The sequence below is a fragment of the Sus scrofa genome, chromosome 1 (genome assembly GCF_054392235.1).
Source record: "Sus scrofa isolate SSC_HxYL_T2T_F1_AM1 chromosome 1, Sscrofa_HxYL_maternal_Yorkshire_Landrace_v2.0, whole genome shotgun sequence".
Lineage (NCBI taxonomy): Eukaryota > Metazoa > Chordata > Mammalia > Artiodactyla > Suidae > Sus > Sus scrofa.
Genome location: NC_139383.1, coordinates 112,191,101 through 112,205,863, shown reverse-complemented (window position 1 = coordinate 112,205,863; position 14,763 = coordinate 112,191,101). Strand labels below are relative to the sequence as shown.

Below are 14,763 nucleotides of genomic sequence, written 5' to 3'. Positions count from 1 at the left end.
GAATTTAATCTTCATTTGATACCACTGGATTACAAATAAATTTAACCACAAATGGAACATACAGTTTTTTTTTTGTTTTTTTTTTTTTTTGATGCTGCAGACTTGGCATATGGAAGTTCCTAGACCAGGGACTGAATCTGAATCACAGATGCAGCAATGCTGGATTCTTTAACTCACTGCACTGGGCTGGGATTGAACCTGCATCTTTGAAATGACCTGAGCTGTTGCAGTCAGATTCTTAACCCACTGCACCACAGTAGGAACTCCCCCTTTTTCTTAATTAAAACAGAAAAAAACTACAAACAGACCAATGTAAAATATTTCCAATCAGTTTTATAAAAATATTTTTGATAATATTTAGAAATATCTAAAATGTTTACCTAAAAAAGCTAAATATTTTAATTAAGACAAACTTTAATATTTTTGCAGTTATCTCAATGCAACATTTGTTATTTATGTATCTTACAAAGACCAACTTCTCTACCTATGTTAACTCTTTTCAATTTCTGTTATCACTTCACATCACATAATAGGGATTAAAGATACTCTTATTCTCATTTTCACTGAAATACCATAACCAGAATTCAAACTAAGATTAAATATTATGGCAGAGAGTAAAAAACACAGATCTGAAACCAGATTCAGATTTACATTCAATTCCACCTCTATTTCATTTTTAGTTTGCTTAGATTAAGTATTAAAACATATGAGTCTATTAAAACCATATCCTTTAATAAACATCAGTGAAAGGAGGATAAAAATGAAAGCAAATAATAATTGAGTATTCAAGAAAAGAACTAAAAATATTGTTCCATGGTTGGGTTAAAACACTTCAAAAGAATTGATGAAGGATCATTAAACCCTAAAAGTTTTAATTGTACAGTCTTCTTTTTATTGAGTAATGCCAAATTCTAAGAACATTAGTTCCATGAACAGCTCTGCTAATCTATATCAGGGGTAGTGAAAGATTTTAGCTAACTCTCATTAAGACATGTGATAGTTTTAAGTAGACTGATTAGACATGAAAGGATATAAATTATTTTAAAAATACTTGCTTTTTTTTTTTTTTTTTTTTTTTTTTTAGCCTCAGTTGGAAAAGCAATGGCTGTAGCTGGACAACATAATCACTTTTGTTCCCCGACCTTGATAAGTTTGTAAAAGTATGATTTTTTTTCCATTTCATTGTATAAAGATTTGAATACTGCATTTTTAAAAGCCTAAAAAATTAGTCAAATGTATAACAAAAATTTAACTTATTTAAATTACTAAACTTTGTCAGAAGTCCAAACCTTAGTCAGAAATTTGTTCCACAATATTTATTTTTCAGTTGAACTATAATTGCATTTGTGATGCTTCTAATTTATTTTGTTAACACAAATAATTAGTATCAAATGTAATTCAGATGATACATTTCCCAGAAACCAATTTTACTTTTATCAAGAATATTCACCATAGCATCTGTTAAAAAATATTTAACGAGGTACTGTGAGTTTCTGGTTCTACTATGATCATATAGGTACCCTTTAGCTCAACCACCCTGCTGATAACAAGATTTAAAAATACAGAAAAAAATTTAAAAAACCCAAAAAACCCAAACTACATAAAATTTTAGGGTTATATGAAAGTAGGCAGAATGAAGTAAGAAAGACAAGTCATGAAAGAGAAAAGAGCTGAGAGAAAGAGAGAACAGAAAAAAACACAAATAAAATGGTAGACCTAAATTCAAACATTTATATAATTACAATAAATTTTAATGGTCTAAAAACTCTAATTAAAAGGTAAAAATTCTCAGACTGTATAAAATAGCAAGACCCAACTATATAGTACCTTCAAGAGAAAGACAAACGTTAAAAGACATAGATTGAAAGTGATGGATTAAAAAAGATACACCACATAAATCTTAAGAAAAAGAGGGCTATAGTGGTTATATTAATAACAGATAAAATCATCTTAAAGACCAAGAGTATATTAGAGATGAAGAGAAATCTTTATGAGGTGATTTATCAAGAAGATATGATAATTATAAAGGTATATTAGCTTAATAACAGACTCTCAAAATAAATGAAGCAAAAATTTGACAGAACTAAAGGGAGACATAGATGATCACATGTTTATAAAAGGGGATTTTGATACTAAATCTTAGCAATTCACAAACTACTGATCAAAAATTTTAGTAAAGGCATAGATGATCTAAAAATTACTATCAAAGATCTTGATCTAATTGCTATTTACAGAATTCTTTTTTTTTTGTCTTTTTTTTTTTTTTTTTTTTTTTTGTCTTTTGAGGGCTGCACTTGTGGCATATGGAGGTTCCCAGGCTAGGGGTCTAATTGGAGCTGTAGTCACCGGCCTACACCAGAGCCACAGCAACATGGGATCTGAGCCACATCTGTAAACTACACCACAGCTCATGGCAATGCCAGATCCTTAACCCACTGAGCAAGTCCAGGGATCAAACCTGCAACCTCATGGTTACTAGTCGGATTCATTAACCACTGAGCCACGGTGGGAACTCCTGCTATTTACAGAATTCTACCGTCTAATAACTGCAAAATAGTTATGATTTTTAAGTTCACATAGCACATTCAAAAAAATTAACAGTATGCTAGTCAATAAAACAAAGTCTCAAATGTTTAAAACTAGTGAAATCAAACAGAGTATATTTTCTAATCATGATAAAAATTTTAATACCAATAATAAGATATTGAGGAAAACTCAGAAAATTAAGCAATACAATAAGTCACAAGGCCAAAAGAAATCAAGAAAAAATCAGAAAGTATTTTGAACAAAATGAATACACAACATATTGACTTTTGCGGAATGCAAGGAAGGAAAGTGGTGCTAAGGGAAACACTCATAGCTTTAAATACCTACAGTATGAGATTCTACCTTAAGAAATTACATATAGATGTATAATGGATGATTGAAACAAGTATTAGATAGAAAGTAGTCAAGATAAGAGCAAATGTGAAAGAAATAAAGTGAGACAGATAAGAGAAACAGTAATGTTAAAGTTTCTTCCTTTGTCCAACAAAATTGGTGAACCCCTTCCTAGACTGATCACAAAAAAGGAGGGAGAACTTAAATCATCAGTATCATAAATGCAAAAGTAGTTATCACCACAGATAGTAAGAGAATATCATAATACATGACTCTATGCCAACAAATGCGGCCAAATACAATAGACAAATTTCATGAAAAATTTAATTTGCCAAAATCAATACAAGAAAAAAATAAAAATGTAGAAATACCTTGTATGATAAAGAAATTGAATTCAATTCAAAAGCCTTCCTAAAAAATAAATCTCAGATACAGGTAGTTTTGTTAGTGAATTCTATAAATACTCAAGGAGTAACAAAATATCAATTTTACACAAACTTTTTCAGTTACAGAAAAATAGCAAATTGTTCATCTAAATTCATAAGGCTGGTATAAACTTAATTAAAAAAAAACTAGATAAAGTCACTACATGAACAAAAATTTATTGACAAATATATTTTATTAAAACAGGCAAAAACTCCTTAATAACTATTAATAAATTAAATCCTAGAATATAAGAATGTGTATTTACTCTTCAAAAATCAATATAATTCAGGAGAGACATGATTAAGATGGCTGAATAGAAGGACTGGAGCTCACCTTCTTTCATAAAAACAACAAAATTACAACCAAATTCTGAACAACCTTCAACGAAAAGGACTGGAAACTTTCAAAAAGATATCCTACTCCAGAAGACAAAGAGGAGACCACATCAGGAAGGTACGAAGGGCAATTATGTGTTACAAGCAAATCCCATACCTGCCAGGTGGGCAGCCTACAGACAGGAAAACTGACTATGTCACAGGGACTCATCTACAGGAGTGAGAGTTTTGAGCCCCACATGGGGTCCTCATGCCTGGGGAGCTGGCATTGGGAAAAAGAGCCCCTGGAGCATCTGGCATTGAAGGCCAGTGGAGCTTATGCACAGCAGCTCCACAGGAGTGAGGGAAACAAAGACCACATTCTTGAAAGGCCCACACAGGCTTTCATGTGCAGAGACTCCATAGGAATCTGGGTTGGACTGGACTGCAATTCTTGGAGGATCTTCCAGGAAAACAGGTGGTGACTGTGTCTTGTTATGGGGGAAGGACATTCATTAGAGGCAAAGTTCTTGGGAGAGTTCATCAGCATATATTTCTCTATAGGTGCCATTTTTGGAAGATCTTTCCCCACCCATCAGCACTGAGAAGTCCCAGGCCAAACAATAATCCAGGTGGGATCACAGCCCCGCCTATTAGTAAACAGGCTGCCTAAAGATATCTCAGGCACACAGCTGCCTCAAATCTCACTTAGAGACAAAGACCCACCCATAAGAGAGGATAGGAATCAGCCCCACCTACTAGTGGGCAGGCACCAGTCCCTACCATCAGGAAGCCTACATCAAGCCACTGTACCAACTTTAGCCACAAAGTGGATGGACATCAGAAACAAGAGAGGCTAGAACTCTATTGTTTGCAAAAAGGAGACCACACCAAAAACGTATAAAAATGAAGTCACAAAACTATAACTCATATGAGAGCAAGAAAAAACCCCAGAAAAACAGCCAAAGATCTGTAGATTATCAGCCTCCAGGAAAAAGACATTAGACTATTGATGCTGAAGATGGTACACGACACTGGAAATAAACTAAAGGCAAAGATTGATAATTTACAGCAAAAACAGAGCAAAGAAATAAAAGATTTAAAACTTAAGCAAGCAGAGATGCAAAATACAGTAACCAAAATAAAAAATTCATTAGAAGCAACCAACAGTAGAATACAGGAGGCAGAAGAATGAATAAGTGAGGGGGAGGACAGGGGGTGGAAATCACTGATGTGGAACAGAAAAGACAAAGAAGATTGAAAAGAAATGAAGACAGTCTAAGAGAACTCTGGGACAACGTTAAATGTAACAACATCCATATTATAGGGGTGCAAGAAGAAGAGAGAGAGAAAGGGACAGGAAAAATATTCAAAGAGATAACAGCCAAAAACTTCCCTAACATGGGAAAGGAGCCACTCACTCAAATCCAGGAAGAACAAGTACCATATGAAATAAACCCAAGGAAGAACACCCTGAGACACATATTAATCAAACTGGCCAAAATTAAAGACAAAAGGAACATATTGAAAGCAGTTAGGGAAAAGAAACAACATACAAGGGAACCCTGATAAGGTTACTGGCAGGTTTTTAAGCAGAAACTCTGCAGGCCAGAAGGAAGTGGCATGATATACTTAACATGATGAAAGGAAAAAAACCTCCAAACAAGATTACTTTACCCAGTAAGGGACTCATTCAGATTTGAAGGAGAAATCAAAAGCTTTACAGGTAAAGAAAAGCTAAGAGAATTCAATAACACTAAAGGATCTTTACAACAAATACTAAAAGAACTTCTCTAGGCACAAAAGAAAATGCCACTAGAAACAAAAATAGCATAAATGACAATGCTTATCAATAAAGGCATATATACAGTAAAGGTAGGAAATCATCCAAACACAAATATGCTACCAAAATTGAAAATCATGAGAAGAGGAGGGTACAAATGCAGGACACTGGAGATACACTTGCAATTAAGATACCAAGAACTTAAAACAATCTCATATATATATACAGACTCTTATATCAAAACTTCAGGGTAACTGCAAACCAAAAATCTATAATTGATACACAGACAAATAAGAAAAATCAACTCAAATACAACACTAAAGATAGTCATCAGACCACAAGAGAAGAAAACAAAGTGAAGGGAAGAAAAAAGAGCAACAAAAACAAATCCAAAGCAGTTATTAAAATGGCAATAAGAACATACATATCAATAATTACCTTAAATTTAAATTGCTAAATGCCCCAATCAACAGAAAGAGACAGGCTGAATGGATACAAAAACAAGACCCATATACATGCTGTCTTCAAGAGACCCACTTCACTTCTAGGGACACATAAAAATTGAAAGTGAGAGTTTGGAAGAAAATATTCCACGCAAACAGCAATCAAAAGAAACTTGGAGTAGCAACTCATATCAGTCAAAATAGACCTTAAAATGAAAAATACTATAAGAGACAAATAAGGATATTACATAATGATCAAAGGATCAATCCAAGAAGAAGATATAACAATTTTGACTATATATGCACCCAATGTACGATCACTTCAGTATATAAGGCAACTGCTAAAAACCTTAAAAGGAGAAATTGACAATAATACAATAATAGTGGGGGACTTTAACACCCCACTTACAGCAATGGACAGATCATCCAGACAGAAAATCAACAAGGAAACACAGGCCCTAAATGAAGCATTACACCAGATGGACATAGTAGATATTTATAGGACATTCCATCCAAAAGCAACAGAATACGCATTCTTCTCAAGTGCACATGGAACATCCTCTAGAATTGATCACATTCTGGGCCACAGATCAAGCCTTGATAACTTTAAGAAAACTGAAATCATATCAAGCAACTTTTCCAACCAGAACGCTATATGACTGGAAATCAACAAGAAAAAAACTACAACAACAAAAAAAGCTACTAAACAACCAATGGATCACTGAAGAAATCAAAGAGGAAATTAAAAAATACCTAGAAGCAAATGACAACAAAGATACAACACGCCCAAACCTATGGGATGCAGTGAAAGCAGTTCAAAGAGGTAAGTTTATAGCAATACAAGCCTACCTCAGGACATAAGAAAAAGCTCAAATGAAGAACATAACATCTAAAGCAGTTATAGAGAAAAGAACAGACAATAACTAAAGTTAGCAGAAGAAAGAAATCATAAAGATCAGAGCAAAAATCAATGAAATAGAAATGAAGCAAGCCATAGAAAAGATCAATGAAACTAAAAGCTGGTTCTTTGAAAAGATGAACAAAATTGACAAACCCTTAGCCAGACTTATCAAGAAAATAAGAGAGAGGACTCAAATCAATAAAATTAGAAATGAAAAAGGAGAAGTAACAACAGACATCATAGAAATACAAATTAGAAATGAAAAAGGAGAAGTAACAACAGACATCATAGAAATACAAAGGATCACAGAAAACCTAGATGAAATGGACAAATTCTTAGAAAATTACAATCTTCCAAGACTAAACCAAGACAAAATAGAAAAGATGAGCAGACCAATCACAAGTACTGAAATTGAACCATGATTAAATAAACCTCCAATGAAAAAAAAAATCTGGAGCAATGGCTTCACAGGAGAATTCTATAAAACATTTAGAGAAGATCTAACACCTATCCTTACGAAACTATTCCAAAAAATTTCAGAGGAAGAAACCCTCCCAAACTCATTCTATGAGGCTACCATCACCCTGATACCAAAATCAGACAGAGATACCACAAAAAAAAAAGAAAAGTACAGGCCAATTTCACTGATGAACACAGATGCAAAAAGCCTCAACAAAATACTAGCAAACCACATCCAACAATACATTAAAAGGATTGTACTTCATGATGAAGTGGGATTTATCCCAGGGATGCAAAGATTCCTCAATATCTGCAAATAAATCAGTGTGTTACACTACATTAACAAACTGAAAAATGAAAACCATATGATCCTCTCAATAGATGCAGAAAAGCCTTTGACAAAATCCAACACCCATTTCTGATAAAAACCTTTCAGAAAGTGGCTATAAAGGGAACCACTTAATAAAGGCCATACATAACAAATCCAGAGCTAACATCATTCTCAATGGTGAAAACCTGAAAGAATTTCCGCTGAGATCAGGACCAAGACAATGTTGTTTGCTCTCGTCACTTCTATTCAACATAGTTTTGGAAGGCCTCGCCATGACAATCAGAGAAGAAAAAGAAATAAAAGGAATCCAAATTGGAAAGGAAGAAGTAAAACTATCACTATTTGCAGATGACATGATACTACACCAAGAAAATCCTAAAGACTACCAGAAAACTGTTAGAGCTCATCAATAAATTTGACAAAGTTGCAGGATACAAAAGTAATACACAGAAATGAACTGCATTTCTACATACTAGCAATGAACAATCAGAAAGAGAAATTAAGGAACAAATCCCATTTTATGATCATATTAAAAAGAATAAAATACTTAGTAATAAACCTACTTAAAGAGACAGAAGACCTGTACTCTGAAACCTATAAGACATTGATGAAATAAATCAAACATAACACAAACAGATGGAAAGACATACCATGCTCTTGGATTGGAAGAATCAATATTATCAAAATGACTATGCTATCCAAGGCAAGCTGCAGATTCAAGGCAATCCCTATCAAATTACAAAGGACATTTTTCACAAAATATCTTAAAGTTTGTTTGGAAGCACAAAAGACCCAGAATAGCCGAAGACATCCTGAAAAAGAAAAATGGAGCTGGAGGAATCAGGCTCCTGGACTTCAGACTATACTAAAAAGCTGTAGTCATCAAAACCATATGGTACTGGCACAAAGACAGAACTATAGATCAGTGGGACAGGATAGAAAGCCCAGAATAAAACCCATGCACCTACCATCAACTAATCTATTAGAAAGGAGGCAAGAATATACAATGGAGAAAAAATAGTTCCTTCAATAAGTAGTGCTAGAAAAACTGGACAGCCACATGTAAAAGAATGAAATTAGAGCACTTCCTAACACTATACACAAAAACAAACTCAAAAATGGATTAAATATCTACATATGAGACCAGATACTATAAAACTCTTAGAGGGAAACACAGGCCAAACAAACTCTGACATAATCCACAGCAACATCTTCTCAGAGCCTCTTCCCAGAGTAATAACAATAAAAGCAGAAATAAACAAATGGAACTTAGTTAAACTTAAAAGTTTCTGAACAGCAAAGGAAACCCAAAACAAAATGAAAAGACAGTCTACAGAATGGGAGAAAATATTTGCAAGTGAATTAACTGACAAGGGATTAATCTCCAAAATTTATAAACACCTTATACAGCTCAATCCCCCAAAAAAACAACCCCATCAAAAAATGGGCAGAAGATCTAAGCAGACAATTCCCCAAAGAAGACATACAGATGGCCAATAAACACATGAAAAGATGTTCAACATCACTCATTATTAGAGAAATGGAAATCAAAACCACTATGAGGTACCGCCTTACACCAGCCAGAATGGCCATCATCAAAAAGTCTACCAACATTAAATGTTGGAGAGGGTGTGGAGAAATGGGAACCCTCTTACACCATTGGTGGGAATGTATATTGGTCCAATCACTGTGGAAAACACTGTGGAGATTCCTCAGAAAAGTGAAAATGGAATTACCATTTGAACCAGCAATCCCACTCCTGGGCATCTATCTAGAGAAAACCATGACTCGAAAAGACACATGTACTCCAATGTTCATTGCAGCACTATATGCAATAGCCAAGACATGGAAATCACCTAAATGTCTATCGACAGAGGAGCGGATCAAGAAGATGTGGTACATATGCACAATGGAATATTACTCAGACATTAAAAGGAAAGAAATAATGGCATTTGCAGCAACATGGATGGACCTAGAAATAATCATGCTAAGTGAAGTTCGTCAGACAGTGAGACACCAACTTCATATGCTATCACTTACATGTGGAACCTAAAAAAAGGACACAATGAACTTCTTTGCAGAACAGATACTGACTCACAGACTTTGAATAACTTGTGGTTTCCAAATGAGACAGGGTGGGGTTCGGGGGAGATGTGCCTGGGGTTTGGGATGAAAATGCTATAAAATTGGGTTGTGATGATTGCTGGTCAACTATAAACATAATAAAATTCATTAGAAAAGATTTTAAAAATCCATGTAGTTCAGAATATTTAAATAAATAAAGGTGGTAAACTATATAACCATTTCAAGAGAGAGAATATTATTTCGTAAAAATTCAACAATTGTCATGATAAAATCCCCATAAAGCTAGAAAGTGTAGAAAATTACTTTAATCTGATGAGACATCTATGAGGATCCTACATATGATGTCCTATTTCATGCCTCCCTTTAGATCTAGAACACAGCAAAGATACCTGCTTTCACTATTTCTTTTTACTTATTTAACTAGAGATCTTCACATTTTCAAGAAAGCAAGAGAAAGAAATGAAAAGCATGAAGATCAGAAAATTAAGCACATAACTGTTTCATTTCCATATTATATGCTTATTTAAGTGGAAAATCTCAGAGCATCTATGGCACTACCAGTAAAACAAGTAGTTTAGTTTAACAGGTCTTAGGATACCAAGGTTAATGTCGAAAAATCAGTTGTATTCTTCTATATAGGTAGTAAACAGTTGGAAAAGAAATTTAAAAACAATGTGTGTGTGTCTATATATATATATATATATATATATATATGTATAAAGACTAAATCTAACCAAAACATTCAAGACCTCAAAACCTCTACATTGCAAACTATAAAACACTGCTGAGAGTAAAAAAGAAGAAATTAAAAAATACCCAAAACATTGTGAAGTATAACTCAATAAAGCTATTTCAAAAACTCAACAAATTGTGACTTTACATGCAGAGCTTATTATCTATAAGAATACCTCCACAAAGATAAAATGATAAACTGATGGACATATAGATTGATCAATAGATTGATAGACAGTAAATAGTGAGTTTTTAAGAAGGGACTTAATTTCATAATAATTTTTAAGCATTGCTAGAATTCAGATATTGTGGGTTTATACTATGTATAGACATCAAACTTGGCATTAGGACTTCTGAACCAAAAAGGAATTCCATTTCAGAATATTAACTATATACATGTAATAGTACCAACAGTTGTTAGTGAAGCTCTATACCTGCACTCAGTAAGCTTTGTTTTAAATCAGGCAATTTTAGATATTATTTAAAATGATCTTCTATTTCTAGTCCTGAAGCAAGTCAAGGTGCCTGGTATCTTAGTAATGAGTTACTAAGTAATGATAAACAAAATACTATTTGCAAGTTCTCATCTCTAGCAAAGAAAAGAGGATTTAGTCAAATACAAACCAAGTATCTTTTCATTGTCTAAAATACAATTATGAATCAATTATAATAGAAAAAATAAAAATCTTATTATAAATGATGAAATTAATTACATTCATGATACTTGAAGTTATGGCTGATCCTATGCTTAAATGGTTTACAATGTCATTTTTAAAGGTATAACTGTCATACAGTTTTTTAAAATATATAAATCCCTTATTGTCTATTACATATAAAACGTCCAGATTAAAAGCTTTAAAGCTGTATTTTAAATAAAATATATTTTTAAAAAGACACAATAAAAATTGACACACCTGTCTTAAAATTCAATAGAATAAATAAAACATTGATGTTTTCTTTGTAGAGTTCAAATGTGGACTTAAATGAATCCTTTATCCTTATAAAAATCAGAACTTAAGATATGTTTAACATACGTTTTGGCCAAATAGTGGGAACTCATTTTGAAAAAAATACCAGTTTATTTTTATAACTATGAGGATATAGGAACAACAAGGACAAAACAGTGTTTTATTTCATATGTGATATTAAGACATGGGACTCAGTTAAAAGAGTTTCAGTAGAATTTAAATACATGTGTACATATATATGTGGCAGGGTATTGGGGGTGCATGTGTGTAATTTCTCTATCCAGATAAGTTTTAAAATGTACATACATGATTATCTATCATTGACAGAGGTTCCTATCCCATTTTATCTTTATCAGTTGCCCTAGCTCTTTAAAACAAATCTTACAATGGAAAATTTCTTTGTGAAGCATTTGGAAAGATTTGCCACAGTATTAATCTCCCAAATGCCTCAAATGTGCTAGACTTGGAAACTCATGGGAAAATTGCTTTGTAATAAAGAGCATCATTATCAAAAGCACATGGTGAAACAAAGCAGTTTTCCTTCATGCCTTTATTCTGAGTTTGTACCACATCCTCCTTGCTGAAGAGAGAGCCTGCGCTCTGCCACAGTAATCTCTCCCTCTGGCGCGTGGCATCAAGATGAACTGTCAGGGATGGTGTAGTATACTGAATAATGGATAAATGAGAGTCCCCTGACATGGGTTTGACGGCCATAAAATATGAATTTTGCGATTGCCTTAGTATTCAAACTCAGGAACTGACTGGGAGAATATTATTTCCAAATGCCAAGCTAAGTAAAATTGGGGAGATCTGCAGAAGGTGCTTCTCTTATTAGTGTTTGAAGCAATTACAGAGAGAATGGGTCAGTGCAATTTTCCCCTTGCACTGACAAAACCTTTTCTCGCTACTGCGTTTTTAGCTATTCAAATTCAAATCAGGCTTCTCATCACAAATGTTCTCTTTCTGAGAGACACTGCAAATAAGTAGAAACCCAATTGGGTTTCATTTCTACTGAGAAGGTCACTGTATTTCATTGCAAATAATATCCTGTTAAATCAACAGGTAGAATCAATTCGCTTTTCACTTTATGTCAATTGTTTAACTTATTGGCACCCCATATATGACATATATTCATTTTATTTCTCTGCTAATGATATAATCTCTTACTGCACTAACAGAAAAGCCATGTAAAATGAATATGAAAACTTTACATGTTAACCCTCTCTGAATAAACCAATTTTCAGTGAATTCAGAAATATCACAATAGAAATATTGTACTCAGTAAAATAAGGCTAAGTACAGTAAGAGAACTTGGATTGGGAGGGATCAGGAACACATATAGAGAGAAGTTTGATTTCTCCAAGTTACTGGCTTGATTGAAAATTGCTTTTTTAATAGTTATTTTATAGTCATAATGATGGCCAAAAAGCTTTAGTTATGAATACTAAGGGGGAAAAAAGAGGTAGTGTGACTATACAATTCAAGGTTAAAGAAAAATTGACAAAATATCTTCCTAGAGGAAAAAAAAATGCTGACTTGCTCTTTGTAAGAATTATTAAGATTAGAGTTTTCCATTGACTTTGGAAAAAGAAAAATGTTCTGGTTTATTTTTTGTATTCTTTTGAAACATAGGCAAGGGTATACACCAAGAGACCCACTACTGTGAATCTCTCTTAGATAAAATTCCCTGATTCAAAAGTCCAGAAAGGAAAAATGCATGTCTCTGTGTGTGTGTGTGTGTGTGTGTGTGTGTTTGTGTGTGTGTGTAGAGGGGGTAAGTAGATTGATAGAGAATAGAAAAATAGAAGAGTTAATCCATTAATACTAATTGAGGTCATATTCCAAAGAACAATTTTCCAAGAAAGAAAAGAATTCTGAAGAAACAATTTATTTCCCTAGTAAAATAAAAATCACAGCTACTCACCTAACCTCTCAATGGAATAATATCGCTGTTTACTGTCCACACGTACGGTCTCAGCATAAGGGCTCCCAACGCCATAACCGATGATGTAACCTCGCACCACAATGTTTGGGTTCAAGGGAGGGGTCCAACTCATGATGATGCAGTTGGTCTGGGGCCTCACATGAAGAGAGCTTGGCTGGTCAGGTACTTGAGACTCTAGAATTCAAAAGGGACATCAGCATGTCTTGTGATGCAACACATTACACGGTTAAAACTTCTCATTTAAACAAGACTTAACATCACCATCTACAGACCCTCAAATGGAGCATCACTTAATGCCCAAGTTCCTCCTTGTTTCAGTGTGTGATACAATTTCTATATTTGATTTGACTTTCACAGAATTTCTTAAGCACAAGAGGATACTGAATCCCTTCCAGAAGCACTGTAGGTAGCATCATGCATCTTTATTCTAACAGATTTTTCATTGGACTTATTTTTTCCCATGTATTTCTTAAGTATCATTAATAAGGGGTGAAATCAAGGCAGATGTAAAAAATAGAAAGGAAAATGAAATGTTAAAAACTGTCTCGCCAAAGGATTATTTACTCTGATTTAACCAGAAATGAAGGTAGCAGTCTTTTCTTAAGAAATTGTCAGGATAAACAATTTAGGGTTATGATTTGCTCAGCATGATTAGGATAGTACTTGACCCATGGTTTATTGCGTCTATGAAAAGTGCACTTTTTATTAAAGGAAAGGAGACAGTGGACTGGATTAAAGCCGCACAAATTTTGGAGTGTGCAAATTTGATTTAATACCAGGCTCTGTCATTTACTAGCTGTATATCCTCATCGAATTATTTATCTTTCCTGAGTTTACTTACTAATTAATTTGGCATTCCGAATACTGATCGACTCAAAGCTTGAGCTCTGAAGTAATCAAGAGAGGCATTCACATGTTTTACTGAATACTCACTAGCAGTGAGACTTGACAGCCTTATTTATCCTCTTGAAGCCTCTGTTTACTCATGTGCAACATGAGGATAAGAATAGTAATGGTCTCATATGATTTAATGAAATAATGCACAAAACACTCCAATTATGAGCAGCACCAACTGATGTTAGCTGCTAGAGAGAAAGTGCACTTGCTACCCTGACATAAATTTTTAAGAGATTATGTTTAAAACTAATAAACTGGCATTCTGAATTTTATATTATCATTCTTCCCTATGAGTATTTTCTGGACAGTGATCATAATTCAATTAATAGCTATTCGTAGAGTGTCTACTGTGTTTGAGGTATCAGGCTAGGTTCCTATGACGATAAGGGTACAGGAGAGTCAACAAGGCAGTCATAATACCTTCATGCCTAGAGTTTACAGTTCAATGGGAAAGCCAGATGAGTTAAAAGGCAGTTACATTATACTATGATGAATATTTTGATAGGTTTAATACAGACACATGTGGCCTATTCTTTGAAAATCGAAGTATTCAAGGAAGAATTCAAAGAAAGAATATGCCTATCTAAACTTTAATAGTC

General features: G+C 33.7%; 1 protein-coding gene across 5 annotated transcripts in view; it reads right to left on the bottom strand.

Annotated features, from left to right (window-relative positions):
* DCC (DCC netrin 1 receptor) overlaps positions 1–14,763 on the bottom strand; it is a 1,237,100-nt gene that overhangs the window by 201,908 nt on the left and 1,020,429 nt on the right. For all 5 annotated transcript variants that reach the window (XM_021073456.2, XM_021073460.2, XM_021073463.2 and 2 more), the window contains one exon: positions 13,247–13,441. In XM_021073456.2, coding sequence (XP_020929115.2) covers positions 13,247–13,441 — 195 coding nt within the window. The remainder of the gene's footprint in view (positions 1–13,246; positions 13,442–14,763) is intronic.